Genomic DNA, 27989 nt, shown 5'->3' with positions numbered 1-27989 from the left:
TGAGCAGGGCAAATGCCTTAACCCTTCCACTAGCTCTTTAGTTCTTTAAGAATATTTCACCCTGGTATAGTTAATTCTGCCATGTTTTATGGACATATCGAAAAACTGTTTTTGAAATCAGGCAGCTCAATTAAATTTCAGAAAAAAAAGTGAAACAAAAAAGAACAGAGCACTAACAGGAAACATTACCGAAAACAAAACAGAAAACATTACCAGTGTCTCTGAAGCCACCGTCTGGTAAATGACGTATGCCTTTAGAGAAAGTCCTGGACTCCAATTTTGACAATTCACTTTTTTCTAGTCTGACTTTGGCAAGTTACTTAACCTCTTTGGGTTGCAGTCGAGCCACGTAAAGTGAAGAAAAGAGTGCTTTATAAGGTTCTTGATTTAAGAAGGTCATATCCTGTACAACGTGAATCACGGAGCGTGCACAGAGCCGGTCGGCAATAAACGACAATTACCGGGCACATGGAAGAGGCGGTCGCCACGCCCACTTCCTGCCTTGCTGTCACTCTCGTTTGAAAGTTGTTCTCCCTCCGAGTCCTTTACTCCATCCTCGCCCCGCCCACTGCCGTAAACCGCCTCTCCGAGCCGTCGCAAAACGCCCCTCCCCGCCCTCCATGTGGCGAAAACGCGATCACGCTTGACGGCGCGAGGTGGCTCAGCCGCAAGATGGCGGCGCTGGCGGAGGAGCAGACGGAGGTGGCGGTCAAGTTAGAGTCTGAGGCACCGCCGACGCTGCTACCTCCACAGGCGGGGGACGGAGCTGGCGAGGGCGGCGGCGGCACTGCCAACAACGGCCCCAACGGCGGCGGCGGCGGCGGGACCGTGGCGGCGGCCTCGTCGGCCGGTGGGGATGGCGGGACCCCCAAGCCCGCGGTGGCTGTCTCCGCCGTGGCTCCGGCGGGGGCGGCCCCGGTGCCCGCGGCCGCTCCGGAGGCGGGCGCGCCGCAAGACCGACAGACCCTGCTGGCGGTGCTGCAGTTCCTCCGGCAGAGCAACCTCCGGGAAGCCGAAGAGGCGCTGCGCCGCGAGGCCCGGCTGCTGGAGGAGGCGGCGGCGGGCTCCGGAGCCCCGGGAGAGGCGGACGGCGCCAGCGCCGAGGCGGCCAGCGCGCTCCTCAGCCGGGTCACGGCCGCCGTCCCCGGCGCGGCGGCGCCCGAGCCTCCCGCCGCGGGCGCCGCGGGAGCCCCCGCCGGGCCGGGCCCCGCCGCGGGAGCCGCGGCTCCGGGCAGAGGTGAGCCGCGGGGGTCCCGGCGCGGCCGGGGAGGCAGGGGCTGGCGGGCCCGCTCCTCTGCGGGCTTGTTTTGAATTTCCTGGGCCCGCCTCTCGGGCCGCCCGCCCGCCCCTTTCTCCCGTGCGCCGGCGGCGCCGTCAAACCCTCCGCCGAGCTGTCAGTCGCCGGCGAGCGGGCGGGCGCGCGGGACTCTCCCGCCGCCTGGGCGTCCGCGAGGAGGGCGGCCCCGGGCTGCTGGACTCGAGGGGCCCCGGGAGTGGCGGGCGGGCGGGGCGGGGGGTGGACACCGCCTGGACGCGGGGAGGTGGACGCGCGCAGCCTTCCGAGACCCGCGGGAGCCCGGGCACCGCTGGGGGCGAAGCGAAGCCCACCCTGGCGAGGCTGGAGCCTGGGAGCGCGCGGGTTTTTTTTAAAAAAAACATTTTGGTTTTTGTTTTTGAAGAAAGGCGCCCAGGCAGCTGCGGCTGTGCGCGGAGAGTTTGAGAAGCCTTTGGGGATAGGTGTCAGGCGCGCCCGAGTGTAGAGTGGGGAAGTTTTGTACGGGCTGCGGGAATTATTCTTTCTGCTTCTGGACGGGTTATTGAGGGGCTGTAATATACGGGAGATGCCTGGCACGCATCAGAGTAGTACGACTTGGTATCCTGAGCACCACCCCACCTCTCCTTTTTAAAATTTTTTTCTTCCTTTTCTTTTTCTTTTTTTTTTTTTTTTGATTTTGTTTTTGGGCCACACCGGACAGTGCTCCGGGCTAACTACTGGCTCTGAACTCAAGAATCACTCGGGGCAGGCTCGGGGGACCGTATGAGATGCCGGGCCTCGGACCCGACCCGGGTGCAAAGCAAACACATTACCCACTGGACTATGTCCACTTCCTTCCCACCCCCTTTTCGACAAGTGTTGTCAAAAAGTTCAAGCAACAAAACTCAGAACAGGATATAACATCTCAAAAGTGATCTCCAGCTGATGATACATGTTAATTGGATTAAATTATTCAGTGCAAAACCTCTGGCCAAGTTCACTTACACATGAGACCTAGTGAACTCGTATGGTAACTCATTCGTGGAAAAGAGTGGAGATGCGATTGGGAAGACTTTTCTGAATATTGAATTTTGTGAATGAACTATTAAGATTTATCAGTTATTTTGCTATCCTCATTTTTTTTTAAATAAACAACCTGTATTTTTAGATCATAATTGGAAGAGAGGCCGTCATAGAACCAAAGAACATGACTGTTCATTATACAGTTAATATTTTTCTGACATCTGGGCCAACTTAGGTTCGATTTCTGGCACCCGATATGGTTCCCTGAGCCTGCTTGGTGTGACCACTGAGTGTCACTGGTCAGAAGAGCCAGGAGTAAGCCCTGAGCATAGTCAGGTGTGGTCCAAAAGCCAAAAGTAATTTTTCTTTACATCAAACTCTTTTTTTTTGTTGTTGTTGTTGGGGGGCTTGGGGTAGCTGACCAAATTGTATGAGGGGGCTCTAGGGGCACTCCTGGCCAGATGTTTCAATGCTAGTACCTGTCCACGGGATTTTTTTTAGGCCCACAGTGTCTGGGGCCATCAGAGTCACACCTGGCAATACTGAGGAGTTATGCTATGCTGGGGATCAAATTCTGGGCCTTGAGCATGCAAGGCATGTGCCACTGGCCCCTGAGCTATACCTGGCCCTAGCATCAAACTCTGTTTAGTAGATGTGTCATATTTGGGATTAGTATACTTTAAATACTTGTATTTTATGCCCTGAAATATGATGGAAATTGTTTTAAACACATAAAATTGTACTGTATTTTGGAAATTTGGGGAGGGGCCCATACCCAGCAGTGCTTGGGGCTTACTCCTGGCTTCAGCAGGGACCACAGGGGTCACTGTAGGCAGTGCTTGGGGACATAATGTGGTGCTGGGGATTGAATATGGGTTGGACGTCCACAAGGCAAGTGCCTTACTTGCTGTACTGTCTCTCCAGCCCTTACTTTGGGATTAAAAATAAGCTGTCCCTGTGTTCCTTTCCACTCCTAAAATGCTTCCATTTCAGGGGCCTGGGAGACAGCTCAGAGGGCTGGAGTTAGCACAGTGCATGTGGGAAACCCGGATTTGATCCTGGCAGCAGTTATCCCTGGACTTTGCCAGGGGCAACCCCTAACCACTACCAGTTGTGGCCTCAAAATCCAACTCTCACTCCCCACAAACGCTTATTTTTGTAGCGTGAAGGTAACATAGAATAGAATGCATAATAGGTATGCTATAAGTACTTATGTAGCTCTGAGAGTTGGAATGTTACTCAGGGTCGGGGTTGATGGTGGTGGCTGCCATTTATGGTCAGTCTTGAAACAAGATCGATACAGTTGATGTTTTTCCATATACCATGTTTTATATATTGTTAAGGTAGTTTGTTCCTTAATTTTAAGAAAATTTTAAGAAATGGGCAATCTGAAGGATTTTGGGAAGGGTGACCAAAGTAGTGAAAAATCCCCTTAAATATGATGTATTAGTGGTGAAACAAGGGACAGATATCTGAGAAACATTGATTCCCCCCCCTTTTTTTTTTTTTTTTGCTTTTTGGGTCACACCCACCTATGCACAAGGGTCACTCCTGGCTCATGCACTCAGGAATCACCCCTGGTGGTGCTCAGGGGACCATATGGGATGCTGGAATTCAAACCCGGGTCAGCCGCGTGCAAGGCAAACGCCCTACCCGCTGTGCTATCACTCCAGCCCTCATCCCTCTTTTCTAAATTTTTTTTTTTTTTTTGGCTTTTTGGGTCTTACCCGGTGATGCACAGGGGTTACTTCTGGTTCTGCAGTCAGGAATTTGTCCTCGAAGTGCTCAGGGAACCAGAGGGGATGCTGGGGATCGAACCTGGGTCAGCCACATGCAAGGCAAATGCCCTACCTGCTGTGCTATCGCTTCAGCCCTCCACTCCCCTTTGGATCATATCTGGTTGTACTCAGTGCTTGCTTCTGGCCCTGCACTTATGGGTTACTCCTGGCAGGGTTCAGAGGACCATATGGGAGGGCTGGGAATTGAACCTGGGTCAGCCAAATGCAAGGCTAGCATCTTACTTACTCTGGCCACAATTTACCTCTTGACCTTAGCTAAAAAACCACAGGTTATTTGCTTGAAAATTGTTTCCTTTTTTTTCTTTTTCCTGCTTTTTGGGTCACACCCGGCGATGCTCAGGGGTTACTCCTGGCTCTGCACTTAGGAATTACCCCTGGCGGTGTTCAGGGGACCATATGGGATGCTGGGAATCGAACCCTGGTCGGTTGCGTGCCAGGCAAATGCCCAACCCACTGTGCTATTGTTCCAGCCCCTGTTTCATTTTTTAAACAGTTGGAAGTGTAGCTGTGGAAGACCAGCCCGATGTCAGTGCTGTGCTATCAGCCTACAACCAACAAGGAGACCCCACAATGTATGAAGAATACTATAGTGGACTAAAACACTTCATTGAATGTTCCTTGGACTGCCATCGGGCAGAATTATCCCAACTCTTCTATCCTCTATTTGTACACATGTACTTGGAACTAGTCTACAATCAACATGAGAATGAAGCAAAATCATTCTTTGAGAAGTATGTGAATTTTTATGTACATTATATGTATTCTTATATGTACTTTATGCTCTGTAACCCCAAAAATGTAAGTTGCAACTTAAAAGATATTTTGTGAACTAGAGATCCATGGTGCTGTGAGAACAAAAGATGCTAGATTTGCCCCAGTGGAGAAGTTAGGGAAGGTTCCCAGAGGAAGTAATGGTTGAGGTAATATCTGCAGCGTGGGTGGGAATAAACCATATGAAGGGTAGGTCAATCGAATGAAAAAAGGCCAGTGTAGCTGGAGCTAAGTAGAAAGGTGGGTGTGGTATAACGTGAAACTGGACAGTTGCTTAGGGGCTAGGATAGTTAGCTTTTTGGGGTATATTGAAGGTCCTTATTAATCCTAAAAGCAATAGGAGGTAGTCTTGGGTAGGATTAGAATTGGCTGAGATTCACTGAATATTCAAATAGTAATTGCATAAATAAAAGTTTATTTTTGCTTTTTTTTTTTTTTTTTGCTTTTTGGGTCACACCCGGCGATGCACAGGGGTCACTCCTGGCTCTGCACTCAGGAATTACCCCTGGAAGTGCTCAGGAGACTATATGGGATGCCGGGGATCAAACCCGGGTCGGCTGCATGCAAGGCAAATGCCCTACCTGCTGTGCTATCACTCTGGCCCGTATGTTTGCTTTTATCTTGAGAATAGTAGGAAGTCATTAGAGTTCTGTTAGTCTGAGAGTGACTGAAAACACAATAGCATCTTAGACAGTATAAGTTAATTTTTCTCTTTCATACAGTCTAGGACAGGTAGTATCCTTGACTATTTTCTTCTTGAGGTGGTTTGAGGGGTTTGGGCCATATCTGATGGTGCTCAAGGCTTACTCCTGGCTCTGTGATCGGGGATTGCTCCTGGAGTTCGGGACCACGCGTGATTCCTAAGGAGGTTGAGCACAGGCAGATATGGGGGAATCTTACCTGGGTCTGCTGCATGAAAGGCAAGGACCCTACTTGCTCTACTCTCTCTGGCCTAAGTCCTTATCTGTTAGGGACCCTCGTTACTCTAATGTTTTACTGTTCTTGTACGTAGCTCCCACCTATGGCACAGGATGACTTTGCAGCTCTGAGTATGCGTATGAGTGTTAATGTCAGCAGGGAGACTATGATCTTTGCTGGAAATTGCTCTTCTCCCTTCTCCTTCCCTCCCTTCCTACATTCTTTTCCTCCCTCCCTTCCTGTGCTAGGTGTTGAACTCCAGGACCTCACATGCAAGGTAAGTGCTGTAATTGCTAGCTATGTCCCTCACACTTTTTTTTTAAACACCATTAATTAATGGCGACATATGTAGAAAATGTTTTTTTTTTATCTAGGTGTCTATATGCTCAACGAATGTTTAAGAGTTTTAATGTGGAAGAAAAAAATACTTTTGAGCAATGAGGTATTTTCTACAGAAGTCATTGAAGGATCAGTTACTATAATATTTTCATTTTGAAAGGACCTTATTACAATGGGCAAAACAGATGGTGAGGGAACTAAGTGACTACAGAGTGACCAGTTTTGGAATATAAGCAGTGGTTCTCAGTGGGGGGCTAATATTCCTCTTTTTTTCTGGGTTATTTAAAATGTGTGAAAGTGTTTTGTGTTTTTATAGTAGATTAATGGGGAGGGTCTAGTGACTTTGGGTTACCAGATATTCTCTCTCTTTTTTTTTTTTTAAATAGAATCAGTGTGAGATACACAGTTATGAAGTTGTTCATGATTGGGTTTCAGTCATACAATGTTCCAGCACCCATCCTTTAACCAGTGTAAGACAGTATAAGATTCATCCACCAATGTCCCCAGTTTCCCTTCCACCCCCTTACCTATCTTATAGGTAATAGAGATTTTTTTTTGTCTGAAATGTCAGTAACTCTCCTGTTGAGAAACAGTGGACGTGTGTGTGGTAGTATTTTTGAAGAAAAGTGAACATGGGGGCTGGAGTGATAGCACGACAGGTAGGACGTTTGCCTTGTATGTGGCTGACCTGGGGTTTGATTCCCAGCATCCCATATGGTCCCTGAGCACCACCAGGAGTAATTCCTGAGTGCATGAGCCAGTAATAACCAGGTGTGACCCAAAAAGCAAACAAACAAAACAAACAAAAAACCCAAAAAAGTGAACATATTGGTGGTACACTTGGTAAAGGATTAGATATGGACAAGAGGGAGTTGAAAGTATCATTGATAAAATAACCTTTAGAGGCAGGAGCGATAATACAGCAGGTAGGCTGCATGCCTTGCATACATTAACCCAGGTTTAATCCCTGGCACCACGTATATTCCCCAAAGCCCATTAGGAGTGATCCCTGAATGCAGAGGCAGGGGTTAAGATCTGATCACTGCCAGGTGTGGTCCAAAACCAAATAAGCAATCAAAATAACCCTTAGGTTTCTGGCTCCCCCAGCTGGGTAAGTGTTACCTTCACTGAAATAAGAAATACTGGAAGAAGAGCTAGATGATTACGTTTTGGAATATTTTTGAGTTCAGATTTGAACATACCTTAGCCCGTTTGGGAGATGCCAAGTTGAGAGGTTGATGAAGTATAAGAATCTGGAGCTTAGGATAGGGACTAGAGGCATAAATTAGAGTGGTATGAAAAATTGGTTGGTATTGATGAAATTGTCTGGTGGGACTATGAAATATGTGGGTGAGAATCTCAAGGGTTAACCTGAGTCTTGAGAAATTCCACCATTTAATGGTGAAGAGATATATAAAAGGAGAAGTTAGAGAAGCAGGAAAAAACCAGGAGAACAGAAGCCAAAGAAAGGGCTGAAGAGAGTGCTCAGAAGGTTGAGGACACACTTTGCAAGTTCATGCCCCAGTTTTGCAAGATGCTCAGAGCATCTTGCAAAAAACCCCCCAAAATATAAATAAATACAAAACCAACAACAAAAGCAGAGGCCAAAGAAAAGCAGCATGTGAGAAGGGGCAGAATTTTACAGTTTGGATGAGAGCTGTGTAGCTCAAGTAGACCCAGAAGCCAGACTTGTCATGTAGCATAGGTAGTTGTACCAGAGTGATAAGAGAACTCAGAACCTTTGGATTATGTGTTTTGATATTCGGTCTTTATACACAATGCCTAAAAGAAGTATATAAAGCAAATGTTTGGTAGCTCATTATTTTTGAAAAAAATTAAGACAGGCTAATAGTGACCAAGCTATTACTCTGAGCTAACTTTTTAATGGTGTCGTCTTAAAAAATGTTCTTTTCCAGTCACATGGTGTAACCAACTCTTTACTTAAGAAGCCAGGAAATCAGTAGAAGCCGCTATCCCCTTGTAATGAACAGTCTTAGTCTTTGTGTGGACCCCTTGCTAAAATGAGGTTCAAGTTCAGTGACTGATAACAAACACCAAGAGGTTGACATTTCTAATTTCATGGGACTTTTGGACAGAAACACTTAGCTAACATCTTGTAACATCTTGAAGAGTTGTTGATAGGGTAACATAGGTGTAATACGATAGCAGTTTAGGAGTTTTTTGACTTTCAAAGCTAGAGGTCTAATACTTGTATATATAGCCATTGCTTTCTAAATACTTTTGCATTGTTTGCTGCTTTTGATGACTGCTAAGCTTTTGATCTTTAATTTTACTCTTCTATTTGGTTATAAAATGTTTTAAGTTTATTGCTTAAAAATACTGTATTTTTACTTTCTAGGAAAATTAAGCTACTTATGCTTAATAAATATATCTGATGTTAAGCATGTAAGGAATCATTAAGAATGATAGGTTTGGGACTGGAGAGATAGTATAGCAGGTAGAGCACTTGCCATGCACGTGGTAGCTGACCTGGCTTCATTCCCTGGGACCCCATATGGTTCTCTGAGCATCTCCAGGAGTGATCCCTGAGCCCAGAGCCAGGAGTTAGCTCCAAGCATTGCTTATTGTGACCAAAAAACCAAAACAGTTAAAATTAAAACAACAGGTTTTTATGATTATGTCTGGTATTGATTGTTGTGTAAACCTGGGTCACAAATATATTGACTTGTCAATGTCAATGTCATCCCGTTGCTCATCAATTTGCTCAAGCGGGCACCAGTAATGTCTCCATGTGAGACTTGTTACTGTTTTTGGCATATCAGATACGCCACGGGTAGCTTGCCGGGCTCTGCCGTGTGGGCGCGATACTCTCGGTAGCTTGCCGGGCTCTCTGAGAGGGGCGGAGGAATCAAACCCCAGGTTGGCCGCATTTGCAAGGCAAATGCCCTATCTGCTGTACTATCGATCCAGCCCATATTGACTTAATTATTCTAATTTTTGCTCTTTTATGTTTAAAATATACATTATAAGTCATTTTGAAGAGTGAATTTTGGGAGAACATAAAATTTAGTAAAGGAGAAATTCTAACATTTCAAATGTGTGCCAGTGATGGCCTTCAAAAGGGACTGTCTACCAATGATAGATATTTTTCATTTACTTAGTATTTATTTTAGATTCTTTTAAGATGGTTGGGGATGTATTTCACTTCAAGAATGAAATTGGTCATTTTTAGGATAAGTTACTGTACTGTAATGATTTTGGAATACGTTACTTCTGAACCTATAGCTTTAATTCAGGATTATTAGACTTCGGTGTTTAAGTATTTGGGAATGATTAAAAATATGTGGGGGAGAGGCAATCCCTGAATGATTACTTTGAAAATGACTTTTTAAAATCACTGAAACAGGTTCCATGGAGATCAGGAATGTTATTACCAGGATGACCTACGAGTATTATCTAGTCTTACCAAAAAGGAACACATGAAAGGGAATGAGACCATGCTGGATTTTCGAACAAGTAAATTTGTTCTCCGTATTTCCCGTGACTCGTACCAACTCTTGAAGAGGCACCTTCAGGAGAAACAGAACAATCAGATTTGGAACATCGTTCAGGAGCACCTCTACATCGACATCTTTGATGGGATGCCTCGTAGTAAGCAGCAGATAGATGCCATGGTGGGAAGTTTGGCAGGAGAGGCTAAACGAGAGGCAAACAAATCAAAGGTATGGGACTAATCCTAAGAACTGTATAATGTAGATGATGAAAAGTGTGGCATTTCGTACATTTATGGCTAGTTTGGGAATAATTTTAGACTCTATATGCCAACGTTCCTGTTCTAAGGATGATGTCTGATTAGTGAGAATGTAAGAATGGCTGCTTGTAACAGAACCCTGACTACAGTAGTGGGAACGTGTAAGTTTGATTTCTCATGTTAGATGAACTAAAGAAGACTCTGCTAGGCTGGCGTGAGGGCTCACCCACTACCACCAGTGACCTTGTCTTCTGGTTTCTGCTCTACCTTCTTCAGAATGTGGCTTTGGAGGCCAGAGTCATGACTCTGGTTGAGTACTTGCCTTGCATGTGTGAGGCTCTGGGTTTGATTCTCAGCACCACAGGAACAAAACTATACCCAGAATGTGGCTTTCTTCTTTGTGCCTAGATGGTTGTTGAAGCCCCAGCATTACCACTGCATCCCTTGATGATAGAAGAGGGAAGGCAAAAGATTCCTTGCTGAATCTCTGTTTTTCCCGGAAAACTATTTATTTTTCTTTTTCCAAAAAATCCAGTCCAGAGTACTTTTTTATGTACATCTGTTGACCAGAATTATTTTATATGGCTGTTCCCAACTTCAAGGGAGCCCGAGAGCAGAAGTGACTTAACTAAGCACATCCCTGTTCCAATTATATCAGGAATCTGTTAGGAAGGAGGGGAGAATGACTGTTGGGTAGAGAAAGACAAAGTGTGCTTCAGAGTATAAATTAATGTCACTGTGATTCATCCTATCAAAAGGAGGTACCAATGAAAAATTAATTGGAAAAAATGTTGGCTCTTTTGACTTGTAGGTATTTTTTGGTTTATTAAAAGAGCCAGAAATTGAAGTACCTTTGGATGATGAGGATGAAGAAGGAGAAAATGAAGAAGGAAAACCTAAAAAGAAGAAGCCTAAAAAAGATAGTATTGGATCCAAAAGCAAAAAACAAGATCCCAACGCTCCACCTCAAAACAGGTGAGGGAGAAAAACCTCAGGAAGATGTGTGGAGATGTAATGTGCTATGTTACAGAGAGTGCAGGTTTATTCATTAACACGCAGAGAGTAATTTTTAATCTTGCGCTTTTGCAGAATCCCTCTTCCAGAGTTGAAAGATTCAGATAAGTTGGATAAGATAATGAATATGAAAGAAACTACCAAACGAGTGCGCCTTGGGCCCGACTGTTTACCCTCCATTTGTTTTTATACATTCCTCAATGCTTACCAGGTAGGTGCAGTGATGGGACAGTTTCTACCCGGAGGGTCATGTGAAATATTGTTTACTAGAAAATGAAACAAATGTATTAACTATGTTGCGGTCTTCTTTTGTGAGCTCTTGATAAAAACATATCATAGAGCAGTAAGAAAAGGAGAATTGGACATTGCTCAGGACAGACCATTACCAGTGTATAAGAGACCTTTACCATTACATCTGTACCAGGATCTTGCCTCTATGCGCCCTTGTTTCACCAATGAGGATTCTACAAGCTGTAGAGGAGGAGGAAGTGTAGTTTATCTTCTTTCCACCCCACACTTTTCACTTTTCCCTCTCTGCCCTATCCTTTCCACTCCCGTCATTGTTGTGATGATGGGGCTTGAACATACACTTCACTGTCGTGCTCCATGTATGGTACTTCTATGAAGTTCATGTTCCTTTAGTTGTGGTGCTTGCACACAGGCTTGCTGGGTGCTCACGTTTGGGTTGGGTCACACCAGTTATGGGTGTCATGCTCACCTGGTGCTCACACACATCCTTCCTGGCTGTGAACTTGCATTTCTTATCTGTGATGCTTGATGGGGCTTGCAAATACACTCCCAACACCACCTGCCCCCCTTTATTTTGTTTTTTGGGCCACATCCTGTGGTGCTTAGGGCTTATTTCCTGGCTCTGCACTACTCAGAAATTTCTCCTGGCAGTGCTGGGGGGACATATAGGGTGTTGGGGATAGGGTATGGGTCAGCTGTGTGCAAGGCAAGCCTTTGCACTGTCTCTTGAGCCCCAACACCCCTTTTTGTAATGCTCACATAAGTCTGTTTGTGCTGAGGCTGGAAATCACCTACAGGGCCAGGGATTGCAGACAGCTGAGCTGCCGGGACTATGTTCTTTGCAAATGGGACCCTGCAGTTGAACTCACGACCAATGCACTGTTTCTCTGGGCTCTGTGGTTTCATTTTGATTTTTCTTGATTTAAATAGTCATTAGTCCTGTGGTGGCTCAGTAGTAGAGCACCTGCCGTGCAGGTATGAGGCCATGAGCTCTAGCCCCAACACTGCCCCCTAGGCCAGATGCAATCCTGGTGGCACTGCCATTTGGAATCTTGGCGCTGCCATAGTATATAATACTAAGTGCACTGCAGCCTGAAGGTGTGACCCCTGGTCATTGCAACAACATATTTTCTGTGTGTTTTTGTGGTTACCAGAGATCAGACCCAGGAGTCACATAAGAGCATGCTCTTTACAAAGACCCTGGCTTACATTCCCAGCCCAAACTTAAGAATTTTATATCTTTATGGACTCTTTGTTCACCATTAACTAATATCCAGCCCTGGAGCAATAGCACAGTGGGTAGGGTGTTTGCCTTCCATGTGGCGGATCTGGGTTCGATTCCTTCATCCCTCTTGGAGAGCCCAGCAAGCTACCGAGAGTATTCTGCCCACGTGGCAGAGCCTGGCACGCTACCCATGGTGTATCTGATATGCCAAAAACAGTAACAAGAAGTTTCACAATGAAGACGTTACTGGTGCCTGCTCGAGCAAATCAATGAACAATGGGGCGACAGTGCTACAGTGTGAACTGTTTGTAATAGGTTGCCAAGAATGTATTAGTGAAGTGCAAAAAAGACTAACTTTTGCTTCAGATAAATTTAAAGGTCAGGAAGGAATAAAAGATGACATGTTTTCAAGTCAGTGCTTTCACTGGGTTTTATAACAATGAACTCTACATTTTTATCTCAGAAAAATAGGTAGCATTATGCATTCTAACAGATGTTTTCTCCTAAAACAGTATTGTTTAATAAAATTTTTCTGCCCCACATCGGCAGGGACTTACCGCAGTAGATGTCACTGATGATTCTAGTTTGATTGCTGGAGGATTTGCAGATTCAACTGTCCGAGTATGGTCTGTGACACCCAAAAAGCTTCGTAGTGTCAAACAAGCAGCAGGTAACTGAGAACATCTATTAGTGGTTTACATCAGTCTGGGGTGCATGAAAAATATATAAGGTATTGTAGTACTTAAAAGAATTTCACTTGGTTTTCTGTTAATTCAGCATGCTGACAGTCCTAACAGTGAAAAGTGGAATAGAAATCAGGAGACTGGAGTTAGAAAGGTTTAATTACTTTTCTGGGTCTCAGCTTTCCTATATGTAGAACAGTTAGGCTAGAAAATTCTCTAAAGATCAAAATCTAACATTTTATGATTGTTTACAAATAAATTTTCAAAAATGTTTAAAATTTATTATTATTTTGCACCACATCTGGGCATGCTCAGGGGCTTCTCCTGGCATTTACCTGGGAACTACTCCTGGTGGTGTTCAGGTCTTGTGGTGCTGGGAATTGAACTCAGGCCTCCTGCATGCAAGGCATTCACACTAGTCCTTTGAGTTATCTTTTCCATCCACTTCAAAAACCTTTAAAGTTAATATTTTGAGAACACTTTGTTTTAGCCATAAAAATGATGGAGGACTATGGTACATCTACACAATGGAATAGTACACGCCTGTTTCAAATAAAGAAAATACGAAATTTTCCTATAAATGGATGAACATGGAGAGTACACGCTGAATGAAATGAGTCAGAAGGAGAAGGACAGATATTGAATGACTGCATTCATTTGTGAGATATAAAAAATAATAGTATGGGACTAATATCCAAGACCAGGGAAAACAGGCCAGGAGGACTGGTCAGTGGTTGGAGATTACAAAAGTGTTGGGGATGTGCAGAGGGTAGTTAAGATAGAGGAGGGTCAAGTATGACAACAGTAGCTGGGAATGATCACTCTGGACAAGAATTGGGCATTTAGTGTTGAAAGTAGGTAAAGGGATATACATGATAACCTTTATCTGTATTGCAAACCATAATGCCCAAAATGAGAGAGAGAGAGAGAGAGAGAGAGAGAGAGAGAGAGAGAGAGAGAAGGAAGGAAGGAGAGAGAAGGGAGAGAGGGAGGGAAATGGAGAGAAGGATGGAGAGGGAGGAAAAAAGAGGGAGGAGAGGGGGAGAGAGAGAGAGAAGAGAGAGACCTACCCTAGATTCAGGCTGGGATGGTGGGGGAAGTGGGGGATGGGGTGGTGTGGGGTTGGGGGGAGGGAAGTTGGGGATATTAGTACTGGGAAATTACACTGGTGGAAGCTTGGATGGGTGTTTGAACATTGTATAACTGAAACCAATCATGAACAGCTTTGTAATGCTCTATTTCACAATGATTCACTTAAAATACAAAAACACAAAGTTTCAATAAAATTCCTCTAAGATACAAAAAGAAATAAATAATGGAGAAAGAACTGTTTAGGATTTCATTTTTTTTTTAAGTTTCTTGCTGCCTGTATTGTTTAACTTTTAAAAAGTTTCCTGCTGTTTATATTTAAATGTTTAAATATTTCTTGTTACCTATATTTACGTATGTTTGAATCAGTGACTCAGCTTTTATGTCTGAAGTGTGTTAGTTAATAGCTATTGTAATCACTGAGGTAGATCGGAAGTTTTGACCTTGTTTCATGCTAGTGAACTGGATGGTGCTAAACTGTGGACCAAAGGTATAAACCAGTGGTCCTCAACCTTTTTTTCCTTCCTATGACTTTCCCCACTCCTCCTTCTGGTTGACTCCCTAGTTTAGTGCCTTGATCTGCATTTATACAGTTCTTATCTGTGGCATCCTTGGAATATCCTGGGGGCCATATAGGACCTCTGGTTGAGAGTTGCTGGCTTATACAAGAGAATGCATTTTAACCAGTATTAGTGTTTTCACTTTGGTAACATACTCAGTCCTGGTTCCAGCACAGTCCAGCACTGAATAGCTGTGTGCACGCTAGCAGATCACCAACAGTTCTGAATCTCAGTTTTCTGTCCTTTACACTGAACGGAGGAGTAATTATCACCTAAGAGTTAGAGAGACATTAACACAGTGGTCGGTGTGTAGAGGAAGTTGTTCAAGTGTTAGTTCCTCTCCTGAATCATGAGATTGTTTTTAAAATCAGTGTTTCTGGACCATTTTAGATCTTAGTCTCATAGACAAAGAATCAGATGATGTCTTAGAAAGAATTATGGACGAAAAAACAGCAAGTGAGTTGAAGATTTTGTATGGTCACAGTGGACCTGTCTATGGAGCCAGCTTCAGTCCGGATAGGTAAAATACAAATGATATAATAATTTTAAAATGCTGCTAAATTATGTTGGAATTAGATAAATGTTAATTACTGAAAACATTATGCAAAATCTATGGGAAAATGCTTCTATAAAAATCTCATGTTTGGTGCATATGCTGCCCTAGCCCGTGTGCTGCTTGTGCCCATATGGCCAAGCACACGTGTCGCCCACATCTCCCTCTTGAGATGTATACTTTCATGCTTTCCTATCTACTGCTCGGATGTGTGTAGTGGATCTTTCTGCTTTTGGAGAAGCCCACATTCTCTCTTTAGTGCGTTACTCTCTGACTTTCTCTCCCTCCTTTCCCTTCCTAAAAATCTCCAAATAGGGGGCTGGAGTGATAGTACAGCGGGTAGGTCATTTTCCTTGCACGCGGCCAATCTGGGTTTGATTCCCAGCATCCCATATGGTCCCCTGAGCACTGCCAGGAGTAATTCCTGAGTGCAAAGTCAGGAGGTAAACCCCTGTGCATCACCGGGTGTGACCCAAAAAGAAAAATAAAACAACAACCTGCAAATAAAATCTGCCTTTATTTTTAAGAAATCTCATGTTTCCCATTATCTTCTATTATTTTACTAAAAATTTTTTGGTTTTTGTTTTGGGGCCATATTCTGTTATGTTTAGGATTTATTCCTGGCAGGGCTCAGGGGACCGCATAGGCTGCCAGGAATTGAACCCAGGTTGGCTATGTGCGTGGCAGCCTACCCACTACTCTCTCTCTGGCTCTCTGAATTGTTGAGGTTTTGGTTTGTTTTGGGGTCACACGTGGCAGTGCTCAGGGATCACTCTTGGCGGGTTGGGGTGACCATATGAGGTGCTAGGGATGGAACCTGGGTTAGCCTCTTGCAGAGCAAGTGCCTCTTTGCTTGTTCCCCAGATTGTTGAGTTTTAAGGGCAGACTGTCTTTTTTTTCCCCTGTGCTATGAGGTGGGGGTGGGGGTGCTCCTGGCAGTGCTCAGTGAACTGTGCGGTGCTGGGGAGCAGACCTGAGCCTCCCACATGCAAAGCATGTGCTCATCCTCATGAGCTGTGTCTTTGGCTCTGAATCTCTTAGTTTTTCTCATCTGTATATATTTGACATATTTCATCATTACTTCTTTGAATTTTTAAGAACAGTTTTCTTTTTTTGTTTTTGTTTTTGCCACACCTGACAGTGCTCAGGGATTATTCCTGGAAGGGCTCAGGGTGCTGAGGATTGACCTCAGGTAGCCACACGCAAGGCAAATGCCTTTACCTGCTGTACTGTTGTTCCAGCCAGCATTGTTTTCTGGGGGGAAAAAAATTTAAATACTGTAACCTGTTTGAGTAATTTACTCTGGTTAGCTTTTTCAGCTCTTGCTATCTACTGTGAATTCCACGTTATAAATCAAAAGTGAGATGTAGGTGTCTTTCACTGTGTTCAGTTGTGATAAGTGTACAGAGAAACTGAATAGGTACCTGGAAGTCATCCTGGGAACCAATCATATTAACTTCTCTTCTCTCAGAAACTACCTGCTTTCCTCTTCAGAGGATGGAACTGTTAGATTGTGGAGTCTTCAGACGTTTACTTGTTTGGTGGGCTATAAAGGACACAACTATCCTGTGTGGGACACGCAGTTTTCTCCGTATGGATATTACTTTGTATCAGGGGGCCATGACCGAGTCGCTCGGTAAGAATATTGTGATCTTATGACTGGGTCTGTTTATTTTATGTGCAGAATGGTTTCTTGCTGGGGATTAAAAACTCCTGCCAAACTCATTTTCACTTTTATTATTCAGAATCAACCTTTTGAGAATGTCAGCATTCATAGCTTTTGATCTGAAAATTAATTTGGGACAGATTCTGATGTTTGCACTAAGTCCCTTATATGGAGTTCCATGTACCCTGATTTTTTTCCTCTCTTCATAGCTAATGAGCGCAATTCCCCATTCCCATCCCATCAAATATTTAACCTTTTCAGTACCATTGTGAGCACTTTGTGTGTGTGTGCCAGGGATCAAACCCAGCACCTCATGCACATAAAGGGTGTGCTCTATTGTTGAGCCTTTGTTTCTTTCTCTTGACCTTACAAGTTCAGGAGGGCTGGAGAGATAGCACAGCAGGTGGGATGCTTGCCTTGCATGTGGCCGACCTGGGTTCAATTCCTCACATCCCCTTATGGTCCTGCTGTGCACCACCAGGAGTAATTCCTGAGTGCAGTGTTGGGAGTAACCTAAGCATCACTGGGTTTATCCAAAACAAGAGAAGTTCAAGAGGAAGTATCTCAAGAAAAAATTCTGGGATGATCAAAATCTGGAAGACGTATTTACCCGTGAGTCATACTAATATTTGGGATGGAAGAGAAAAAAGGCTTTATATAGAGAATTAGAGTTGATGATTTTTTTTTGACATCAAATTTATGGGGGATAAGTTTTGGGACCATTGCCAGTGGTGTTGAGGGCTTACTCTTGGGTCTGTGCTCACTCCTAGCAGGGCTTTGGGATTGGATATGTGATGCTGGGGATTGGACCTGGGGTCAGCCACGTGCATGGCAAGCACCTTACCTATTTTAATGTCTTTCTAGCTGTGCTTTTGTTCTTATAGCACATAGCCCTGACCCAGCAATGTTAGTCTCAATAATTCCCCCTTCTTTCCTCCAGTAAATTGAGGTGGCACCCATTGGGACTAACTTTTCACAGATATTTCACATTGTTTTGGGTTCAACTTTGACATTTCATAGCTAATTATCATTTTTATTTTTAAAACTTGTATAAAAAAGGCTTTGGGCTACAGACCACTATCAGCCTTTAAGGATATTTGCTGGCCATCTTGCTGATGTGAACTGTACCAGATTCCATCCGAATTCTAACTATGTTGCCACGGGCTCTGCGGACAGGACTGTGCGGCTCTGGGATGTCCTGAATGGGAACTGTGTAAGGATTTTCACTGGACACAAGGTATCTTCCACTTGCCATTCCAGAAGATATTACTTTTGAAAGAAAAATAATTTGGGGCGTGTGGGGGTTTGGGTCACACCCAGGATGCTCTAGGTTACTCTTGGCAGTGCTCTGGGGGACCACATGGGATGACAGGATTGAACCTAGGTCAGCTACGTGCAAGGCAGGCACCCTCTCTGCTGTACTGGCACGAGAAAAATATTTAACTCATACACTTCATTATATTATTCATATTGCTGGAATTTGAAATTGTTTTGGGCTGGGGATGTGGCTCAGCAATAGAGCAGTTGCTTTGCATGCGAGGCCCTGGATCCTATTCCTGGCACCACCCAAGAAAAATTTTAAAATGCTATTTTGGGATGGGGAGATGGCTCAAAGGGTTGGAGTGTCTGCTTTGCATATGGATGATCCAACTGAACTAATTTTTTTTGGGGGGTCTACACATGGCAGTGCTCAGGGGAGTACATGGTCCTAGGGATTGAACCTGGGTCTCCTGTGTGCAAAGCATGCATACAGCCTGTTGAACTAGCTCTCCAACATCTGTATTTTTGTAGTTATTTTTAACCCTGCTTTAACTTTTGACTCTTCCCATGAACTCCTTTTCTAGGGACCAATTCATTCCTTGACGTTTTCTCCCAATGGGAGATTCCTGGCTACAGGAGCAACAGATGGCAGAGTACTCCTTTGGGATATTGGACATGGCTTGATGGTTGGAGAATTAAAAGGACACACTGATACAGTCTGTTCACTTAGGTTTAGTAGAGATGGTGAAATTTTGGCATCAGGTAAAATTCCTTCCGTGGCTTTGGGGTAAACAGTATGTTAAAAGGAAACACTGGGTACTGACAGTAGCAAAACTAAACCTGTTGTTTTTAGGTTTTGCTTCCAAGGATTAGTCATAGGATTCCAGAGATTTACATGCATAATGATTTTTCAGGTTAAACTGTTGAAATACTCCTTTAGAAAGATACAGAGTTGTTAATCAAGTTTAGACTTGAAATTAGAAAAATACAGTAAATACATAAATATACTTGGTAAGGGTTAGGGAGGTGGCTTTAAGGGCTAGAGCAGGGAATGGGATGGGAGTGGCAGAAAGCTGGGTTAGTCTTGCTTTGTGTGCAGAACCCTGGACTCAGCCCTCAGTAATGTATGGTCTCCGTAGCACTGACGGGTGTGGCCCCTGAACAAAAACCCCAAAGAATACTGGGCTTAATTTCAGAATCTAAATGTGTTGGGCATTTCTAAATGGTTTCCTTTGATTTACCCTAGGTTCAATGGATAACACAGTCCGGTTATGGGATGCCGTCAAAGCATTTGAAGATTTAGAGACTGATGACTTTACTACAGCCACTGGGCATATAAATTTACCCGAGAATTCACAGGAATTACTATTGGGAACATACATGACCAAATCAACACCAGTTGTACACCTCCATTTTACTCGAAGAAACTTGGTTCTAGCTGCAGGAGCTTACAGTCCACAATAAACCATCGGTGTTAAAGACCTTTTGGAAGCTACTGTTTGAAAAAGGGAGACTAAAAGCAAATACCTCAGTGATTAATATTTAAGCTACAAAGAATGTTTTGTCTATATGGATCTGGAAGTATGCTGCTTGGAAAATCTGATCAGGACAATTCCACGTTTCTATAGCAACCATATTTAACTAATTTCTATTAGTTGAATAAGAGGTATTATGTTCGTGGAGGGGACATTAATGGTGCTTTGGATTGTGTGGAAACTATGCATTTTCTGTTCAGATGCTATTTTAATTTATTATGTTTAGAGAAAAAATTCAACTGATTTCAGTAATTCATCCTGCTTCAAGATTCAAATTGAGTAATATACTGTCTTGAATTTTAGCTGAAGAATTCTAAGAGCATGTATGTTTCTACTGTAAAAATGTTACTGTATGACACTCAAGTAGTATGTCAAATAATCCACTAACATTTTCCCTTGGCCCATGGTTAGTGGAATGTACCTGGCTAGGGTAAACTACAACTTGAACTAGATGAGGGGGCTGGAGAGAGTACAGTGGGCAAGGTGCTTGCCTTGCACACAGCTGACCTGGGTTCCCAGCACCCCATATGGTTCCCAGCAACAGCCAGGAGTAAGCTATAGCACCACAGAGTGTATCACCCCTCCCCTCCGACTAGATGAGGTACAGCCCTCCACTGATATCTGAATCGATACCTGTTGGAGTCTATACTCACTGCCCCCCGCCCCCCACACTCCCTTTATAAACCAGGTGAAGAAACAGAAGCTCTCATGTTCTACTTCAGCTAAAATGCCTACATACAACCTAGTACACTTGAAGTCAGACAGACATTTCAGTTGCTTACCTCCAATACTGAGCCTTGCTTTGGGAACTAAAATATTTAGACCAAGTCACTGCCAGTTTTTTTTTTTTTTTTGCCTTTGTTGCATTTTGTACAGTTTTTATATTTTTGATATCTTGTAAATAAAGACAACCAGCTTTTCCAGGTTCATAATTTATTGTACAAATTATCACAATGAGTCATTAGCTTCTTCAGATATCAGAACTGGACAGATGAGGTACATTTTAAAATCCTATAAACAAAGAAAAAAATAAGTTTAGCCAAAGCTGTGTCCTACTCTGAAGATAGTCAATGATTGTAATAGAGAAAGTCAATACTGATTCATCAGATTCCTAATGTAATCAGTTAACCCGCTTGCCCCTCTCCAATTTATTTCAGTTCAATACAGTTTAACCCGAGTCCACCTTTAACAATTCAGTATTTGATGAATATGCTATTGAACAAGTCTAGTATGTGTCAAGTAATATGATGAATGCTAAAACAACAGCTACATTGTTAATCTCTAAGATACAATTTCTCCATTATTATTACCACTTTTCCAAAAAGTAACTATGAAAAGTGGGGCAAAATGGAATGGGCTACTGCATCCTAAAATGCTCAAACCCCTAATAATTTTGGGATTTGAAAAGCATTTAAAAACAAAAATTTTCCTATCTTCAAAGGATTTATAAGGTGCGATCTAGGCTTCTGTTTCATACAGGTCTACTGACAATAGAACAGGTATATGTTGACACAAGCCTGAGGAAATGGGAGCTGAAAGATATTATAGATATAAAACTTTGATTTTAGGGCCAAGAATATGTACGTCTCTGGTAAAGTATGTGCCCGCATACGAGACCTGGTTATTATCCCTGATACAGGGGGGGAAGGGAGCCCAAGTGATAGTATAGTGGGTAAGGTGTTTGTGTTGCACATGGCTGACCCAGGTTCTATCCCTGGCACCTCATATGGTCTGCCGAGTACCAGGAGTGACCCCTAAGCGCAGAACCAGGAGTAAGCCCCAGGCATCACTAGGAGTGGTGATGCGTGTGTGCGCGTGCGTGTGTGTGTGTGTGTGTAGGTGACCAAGCAAAAATCAAGATACCAAGATGTATTTACAACTGATTTTATAGGTTGGTTGATAATCCTATAAAAGTCAAAGAAGGGTTCAGTTATTAATTATTAAGTAAGGAAAAATGTTAAGAAAAACATGTTTTGGGGACAGAGCAAAGCGATGGTACAGCAGATAGGTTATTTGCCTTACATACAGCCAACCTGGGTTTGATGCCCAGTATCCCATATGATCCCCAAGGCTGCCAGGAGTTACTCCTGAGTGCAGAGCCAGGCTTAAGTCCTGAGCATTCCAGGTGTGGCGCTAAAACCCTGTCCCCTTTAAACAAAATATTCAAAACAAATTAATTTTAGTCATTAACTGAGCAAAAAAAACATACAACGTTGGCTGAGGCAAAAGTGGTGCTCTCTTACAAAGCTGGGCACCCCCGACAACCCTGAGAAAACTTTAGCCTAAGAAAATAACTGCAGAAGAGGCTGGAGAGAAAGCATAGTGGGTAAGGCACTTGCCTTGCACAGGGCCAGCGAGGTTAGATCCCTGGCAACCCATATGGTCCCCAGAACCCACCAGGAGTAATACCTGAGCACAAAGCCAGGAGTAACCCATAAGCATCACCAGGTGTGTCCCCTGGCCCCAAAATCAAAGAAATCATAGATTATATTCCATGCTCCAAAGGATGGTGTTATTTTATATTTTAAAAATAAAGACTTCCTCTATAAATCACCAATGAATACTTATGCATTCAAAGTATAGGGAACATGGGGCTGGAGTGATAGCACAGCAGGTAGGGTGTTTGTCTTGCACGCAGCCGACCCGGGTTCAAATTCCAGCATCCCATATGGTCCCCTGAGCACTACCAGGGGTGATTCCTGAGTGCATGAGCCAGGAGTGACCCCTGAGCATTGCTGGGTGTGACCCAAAAAGCAAAAAACAAAACAAAACAAAAAACCAGCATACACTAAAATTAAAACTACTGCTTTGCTCACCAACACTGAGCATCAAACATAAAAAAACAACAACAACAACAACAAAAAAACAAAGTATAGGGGACATAACTGCAAATATGCCCATAGCTATTGGAATCCAAACAAAGCACACAAGGAAAAAAGAAGGGGGGGGGCAACAAATCATTATCATGGTAATGGGTCAATATAAAAATAGTTAAGTTTTAAACATTTAAATGTCTACCGTACCATTTTATGTTGCCTTCACAGCTGGGGTTTTCTTAGGCTTCAACTTGAAGTACAAAACCAACAGAGCGATTCCTCCATATGTGGCCAGCACACACTGGAAAAGGGAGGTAGAGGTAAACAAGAGTTTCTGCCCACAACTATAACATAGATCTGCTTAGAGGCAGCATTAATACTTACATTCATTCTACCTGTCAGGGTGTAAGAGTTGAAGTATTTTTTAATACCAGTGAACTGGAATTGGGCATCAGCTTCTGGACCTGCCATGACTGCAATCTTTAAAAAAATAAAGGAACCATTAATGAGTTGGTGTGGATACATCCTAGAAGAAAATTCATTCAGTTAAAAATACATCACAAGAGCCGGAGAGATTGTATAGCGGGTAGGGAGCTTGCCTTGCATGCACATTCCTGGCACCATATCCATAGTCCCCTGAACACCACCAGGAATAATCCCTGAGCACCACTGGGAGTCGCATGGAACAAAAATTAAAAAGCAAGGTTTTGAAAGCCTTTACTCTGGCCGTTAGCATACACTACAGAAATCTAATCACTCTGCACAGGAAAAGAACACAGTAGTCTTTTGAATCTACTCTTGGATCAGTGCTTTCCCCCCCACTGGTATCACTCATCCCATTGTTCGTCGATTTACTCGAGCAGGCACCAGTAATGTCTCTATTCCTCCCAGCATCGAGATTTTAGCAGCCTCTCCTTACTCTCTTTCCCAACAACTGGAGGCTTTGTAAGGGTCAGGGGAATGAGACCTATCTTTACTGTTTTTGGCATATCGAATACACCCTGGGTAGCTTGCCAGGCTCTGCACGTACGGGCAGAATATTCTTGGTAGCTTGCTGGGCTCTCTGAGAGGTATATGTGTGTGTATATATATATATATATATATATATATATATATATATATATATATATATAACTATGATTTATTGCCTACCGTCTGAACTCCATCAAATATGGTGTGGTAATCATGGAAAATGGGTAGGAAGTGTCATAATGTATCGCACAGCTGCTTTGCGGCTGCACATTCTGGAAAGCGGCCTGGAGCATAACAGCAATTGGGTAGTGGAGGTCGGCTGCTGGGGCTGGGTCCCTTGGGGGGTGCGGAGAGATATAGTTTAGGAGCAAAGGCCCTTGCCATGCATGTGACTGACCCCAGTTCAACCCCCAGCACCTCTATGGTTCCCCTCTTCATTTGATAGGGCCCAGAAAAAAAATTAAGAAGTGATAATAAGAATGTAAGAAGTGATTCCTGGAATACATACTGGTACAACTTCCCTAAAATGCAATTTTGCAATTATCTACAAACTCAAGACTGAGTATATCCTTTTGTCTTGCAGATTCATCTGTTTTCCTGAAATTACTCTTACAGGGGCGGGAAATAGTACAGCAGGTTTTTGTACAAGGGTGCTTGCCTTGCACATGGCCCCAAGCTCACCAGGAATAAGCCCTAAGCACCACTGTGTGTGGGCCTTCCACCCCAATACAGCAGCCTGGGAGAGAATACTAGAGGCTTGTCTTGCATGCTTACCCCTTACTCCAGTTCAAATCCCTTGAGCAAGGCCACAACAGAGTCAGGAATAGCCCCTGATTGTGACCTCCACCCCCAAATATTACAAAGTGGAAACAAATATTACATGGTCCAACAATGGTGGCTATAATACTGTTTATGAAAGTGAGAAGCTGAAGACACTGAATCCCACCTATGGGATATTGAAAATAATGGCTTCCATTGATGGGGATATGTGCATAGAACTTTATGTACTGGTATGAAAAGCTGTCCCATAAAATGTGAAATATCTAAGATGTCCTCTTTTTTTTTTTTGCTTTTTGGGTCACACCTGGCGATGCACAGGGGTCACTCCTGGCTCATGCACTCAGGAATCACCCCTGGCGGTGCTCAGGGGACCATATGGGATGCTGGGATTCAAACCCGGGTCGGCCGCATGCAAGGCAAATGCCCTACCCGCTGTGCTATCGCTCCAGCCCCTAAGACGTCCTTTTTTTGAACTTTAGTGGACACATCAATGCTTGGTCCTTCAAGTCTGCGCTCTCCTAGTCCAGCACCAGGAGTATCCCTGAAGTTTATTAGAAACACAAAATGTTCACGTTATGTTTCAGACTTATGTTTCAGAAGTTTGAAGCCCAGCAATCCATTTGTTTTTGCAGGATAGGGACAATGGACACACACACAATGTGTACTCTAGCACTGAATCACATCACTGGCCACTAATTACTATTTTAATCATAACCACTACCTGAGGGTGCTCTGGGGATCCTGTGTGGTACCAGGGATCAAAAAAGGTGAGTTGCATGCAAGGCCAGTGCCCTACCCACTGTATTATCTTTCTGGTCCTGGTAACCTGGGTCATCCACCCCACTGTTCTCCCGGAAGGGTTCAGAAAACCATCTGGGGTGCTGGGGATCGAACCCAATTAGGGCACATGCAGGATGTGCCCTATCAGCTATACTATGTTTCCAGCCCTCAGCAACTGTTTTTGGGTCACACCCAGCATTGCACAGGGGTTTCTCCTGGCTTTGCACTCAGGAATTACTCCTGGCCATGCTCGGGGAACCATATGGGATGCTGAGAATCGAACCCGGGTCGGCCTCGTGCAAGGCCTACCCACTGTGCTATCGTTCCAGCCCCACCCCAGCAACTTTTAAAAGGCCCCTTAGGCAGCCTAGACATGTGAGCAAGTAACAGCAGGCAAACTTTGACCAGCGAGGTCCTGATTTCAGTCACCAATACCATCACCCTCCAACCTCAGGACCTCGGGGGGTGTAGCCCCCATCAGAGCAGTCAAAGGAAAAAGGGAAAAGTCTGAGATGATTCTGATACTCACGTCTTTGTACTATCTGTGTTACCCTTGGGGAGCTGCACAACTGTTGTGCCAAGCTCAGATTTTGCATACCTGCCCTTTCCGCTAACCCCTTGGTTCATAGAGAGGCTTTATCTATATGATCTATGTATTTTATAAAGACAAATTTCTTTTAAAATAATAATAAAAAAAAAGCACAGTACACTTGAAGGGCTGGAGCGATAGCACAGTGGATTCCTCCTCCGCTCTTGGAGAGCCCGGCAAGCTACGGAGAGTAACCCGCCATGCCCGCATGGCAGAGCCTGGCAAGGCGTATTCGATATGCTAAAAACAGTAACAAGTTTCACAATGGAGATGTTACTGGTGCCCGCTGGAGCAAACGGGATGACAGTGACAGTGACATTTGAAAGTTACCAGACCAACATTTGTGAATTCTGATGTACTGGGGGAGTGGACATGTAACAGAGTAGCAGGAAGGTGCCTCCACTTCCCCAAGGAGGCAGGGTGAGTACTCATGGCATCCATGTGCATAGGTGAAAACTTGGGAAAATGATCTAGATTTTGAACATTTATGAGATTCTTGGGTGGGGCTGGAGAGATGAAGAGTATAGGGGTAATGCACTTGTCTTGTATGCAGCTGACCCAGGTTTGATCCCAGAAAGGCAAATGGTCTCCTAAGCCCCTCCCAGCACCAAAAGTCCTGAACATGGCAATATGTGGTTCAAAAGCCAAAAACAGAAAGATTCTTTGAACAATGATGGAAATTCACCCTTCCTTGGGGTACCTTCAGAAGTCTTGCCTTGTCCAGCCTAGAACTCCAAGAAATTATAAAGGTGCTTGCATGCAAACTAATTCATTTTACCTTTAGGTATTTTGTTTTCCATACATTGTCATTGTGGACCTTTTGATTCTAATACTACCAAGCAGATTTCTCCGAGAAACCCTACGAAGCATGTAAGTCTTAACTATATCAAACAACAGAACCCCACTACACAATATGCCACAAAATTCTCCAGGAAAACGTGGCATCTAGCTGAAACCGCATACATTTATATATTTTTAGAAATTATACTATTTTATTTCTTCATGAAAGAAAATTTTTTAAAATTCCCGGGGATGGAGCAATAGCACAGCGGGTAGGGCGTTTGCCTTGCCCTAGGTGGCAGACCCAGGTTCGACTCCCAGCATCCCATATGGTCCCCTGAGCATAGCCAGGAGTAACCCCTGTGCGTAGCCGGGTGTGACCCCAAAAAGGGAAAAAAGAAAACCCCAAGACACTGAAACCATATACCATAGTAAGGGATTTTAAAATTCCCTCTAGTTTCTTGAGGGCATTGATTGTGGGAATGGAGAGCGGCTGTGGGACGCAGAAACTTCACGTATCAATAAGGCAACTATTGTAACAATGTTACCTAAAGCAACCAACCGACAAAATCCCCCCACTTCCCTCTACACAATACGGAAGGCCTATTTCGATCTGCAGGATTAAAGAAGACTCAGGGTCAGGGGATTAAAGAAGACTCAGGGGGCGCCGGGACGCGGCTGGAAACGCGGGTTTGGACCTTCGGCAAACCGGACGCCGCTTTCGGGCGAAAACCGGGCAGGGCCCCCCGTATTCGAGTGCCCGCTGCGGGAGCGACTGAGCGGAAAACTTGCTCTTCGGAGCAGTAAGTCCACGAAGTCGCATCAACACAGGAGTTAATTTCCAGGGCGCCCGCTGGCAGCTCGCACCCCGCGGGGAACCCCTCCTACACGCGCCGGAGGGAGGCGTCCGGGAACTCCGTCCCTTCAGCCTGGACAAAGGGCGCTTGGGACACGACCCAGAGCGACCGGCTGGCGCCGCCGGCCACCGGTGCGAGCCCGCGGCGAAGGCAGGCAGGGGCGGGCTCGGGGCCCCGAGGAGCCCGCGGGCCTCTCGCTGGGCTTCCCCCCGACCCAGAAGGCCTTGCCGGACCGGACCAAGGGATCCAAATGGCCAGCAGGAGGCCGCGGAGACGAGATGGGGTCAGAGGCCCGGCTTTCCCGGCCGATTCCGCGTCATTGGGTGACCTTGGGGGGGACGGGGGAGTGGAGGGGAAAGGCGCCCGCCATCACGGGTCTTTCTGTCTCCCTCGAAAACGCCCCCATTTGCCTTGGAGGGCGGCGAGCCCCCTCGTGCGACGCTGACCGGTCGCTCCGGGCGGCCCCTCGCGCCCAGGCCCCAGTTTCCGCCGCTTCTTTACCTCCTCGCCGCCACTCGAGCGCCCCCCTAAGCGAGGATCTCAACCGATTTCTGAGACTCTAGGCCGGGCCCTGCAAGCGGAAGACCGAGGTCCGAGTCTCGGTTTCCCCTCGACACCCACCTGGGCAGAAGTTCCAGAACCTGCAGTCGGTGTCCTTCAACGTCTACAGACACCCCGAGGTCCGGCCGGAAGAAGACGCCACCTCCGCGCGCGTTCAATGGGCCGCAGCACGGCTGCCTTCCGCGACGATTGGCTACACCTTC

The 27989-nt window shown here is 44.8% G+C and overlaps 2 protein-coding genes across 3 annotated transcripts; one reads left to right on the top strand and one right to left on the bottom strand.

The window, feature by feature from the left end:
* Window positions 1-7: 7 nt before the first annotated feature.
* TAF5 (TATA-box binding protein associated factor 5) lies at window positions 8-20583 on the top strand. Of its 2 annotated transcripts, XM_055118768.1 has the most exons (11): window positions 21-1237; window positions 4571-4808; window positions 9473-9788; window positions 10629-10792; window positions 10907-11042; window positions 12855-12975; window positions 15028-15157; window positions 16662-16826; window positions 17916-18093; window positions 18701-18878; window positions 19363-20583. In XM_055118768.1, exons 1-11 carry the CDS (start codon window positions 673-675, stop codon window positions 19578-19580), a joined length of 2409 nt encoding a protein of 802 aa, XP_054974743.1. In that variant the 5' UTR covers window positions 21-672; the 3' UTR covers window positions 19581-20583. The 2 variants fall into 2 exon arrangements, with proteins under 2 accessions (XP_054974744.1, XP_054974743.1); XM_055118769.1 differs by lacking the exons at window positions 17916-18093; window positions 19363-20583 and having other exon boundaries at window positions 8-1237; window positions 18701-18858.
* On the bottom strand, window positions 20568-27989 carry ATP5MK (ATP synthase membrane subunit k). The gene is made up of 4 exons (XM_055118771.1): window positions 27847-27989; window positions 22852-22947; window positions 22675-22768; window positions 20568-20662 (listed from the first exon to the last, which is right to left on the bottom strand). The coding sequence occupies exons 2-3, from the start codon at window positions 22936-22938 to the stop codon at window positions 22679-22681; spliced, it is 177 nt and encodes a 58-aa protein (XP_054974746.1). The 5' UTR covers window positions 22939-22947; window positions 27847-27989; the 3' UTR covers window positions 20568-20662; window positions 22675-22678.

The sequence above is a fragment of the Sorex araneus genome, chromosome 11 (assembly GCF_027595985.1).
Source record: "Sorex araneus isolate mSorAra2 chromosome 11, mSorAra2.pri, whole genome shotgun sequence".
Taxonomy (NCBI): Eukaryota; Metazoa; Chordata; class Mammalia; order Eulipotyphla; family Soricidae; genus Sorex; species Sorex araneus.
Note: the sequence above shows the minus strand (reverse complement) of the source record. Positions and strands in the feature narration are given on the sequence as shown.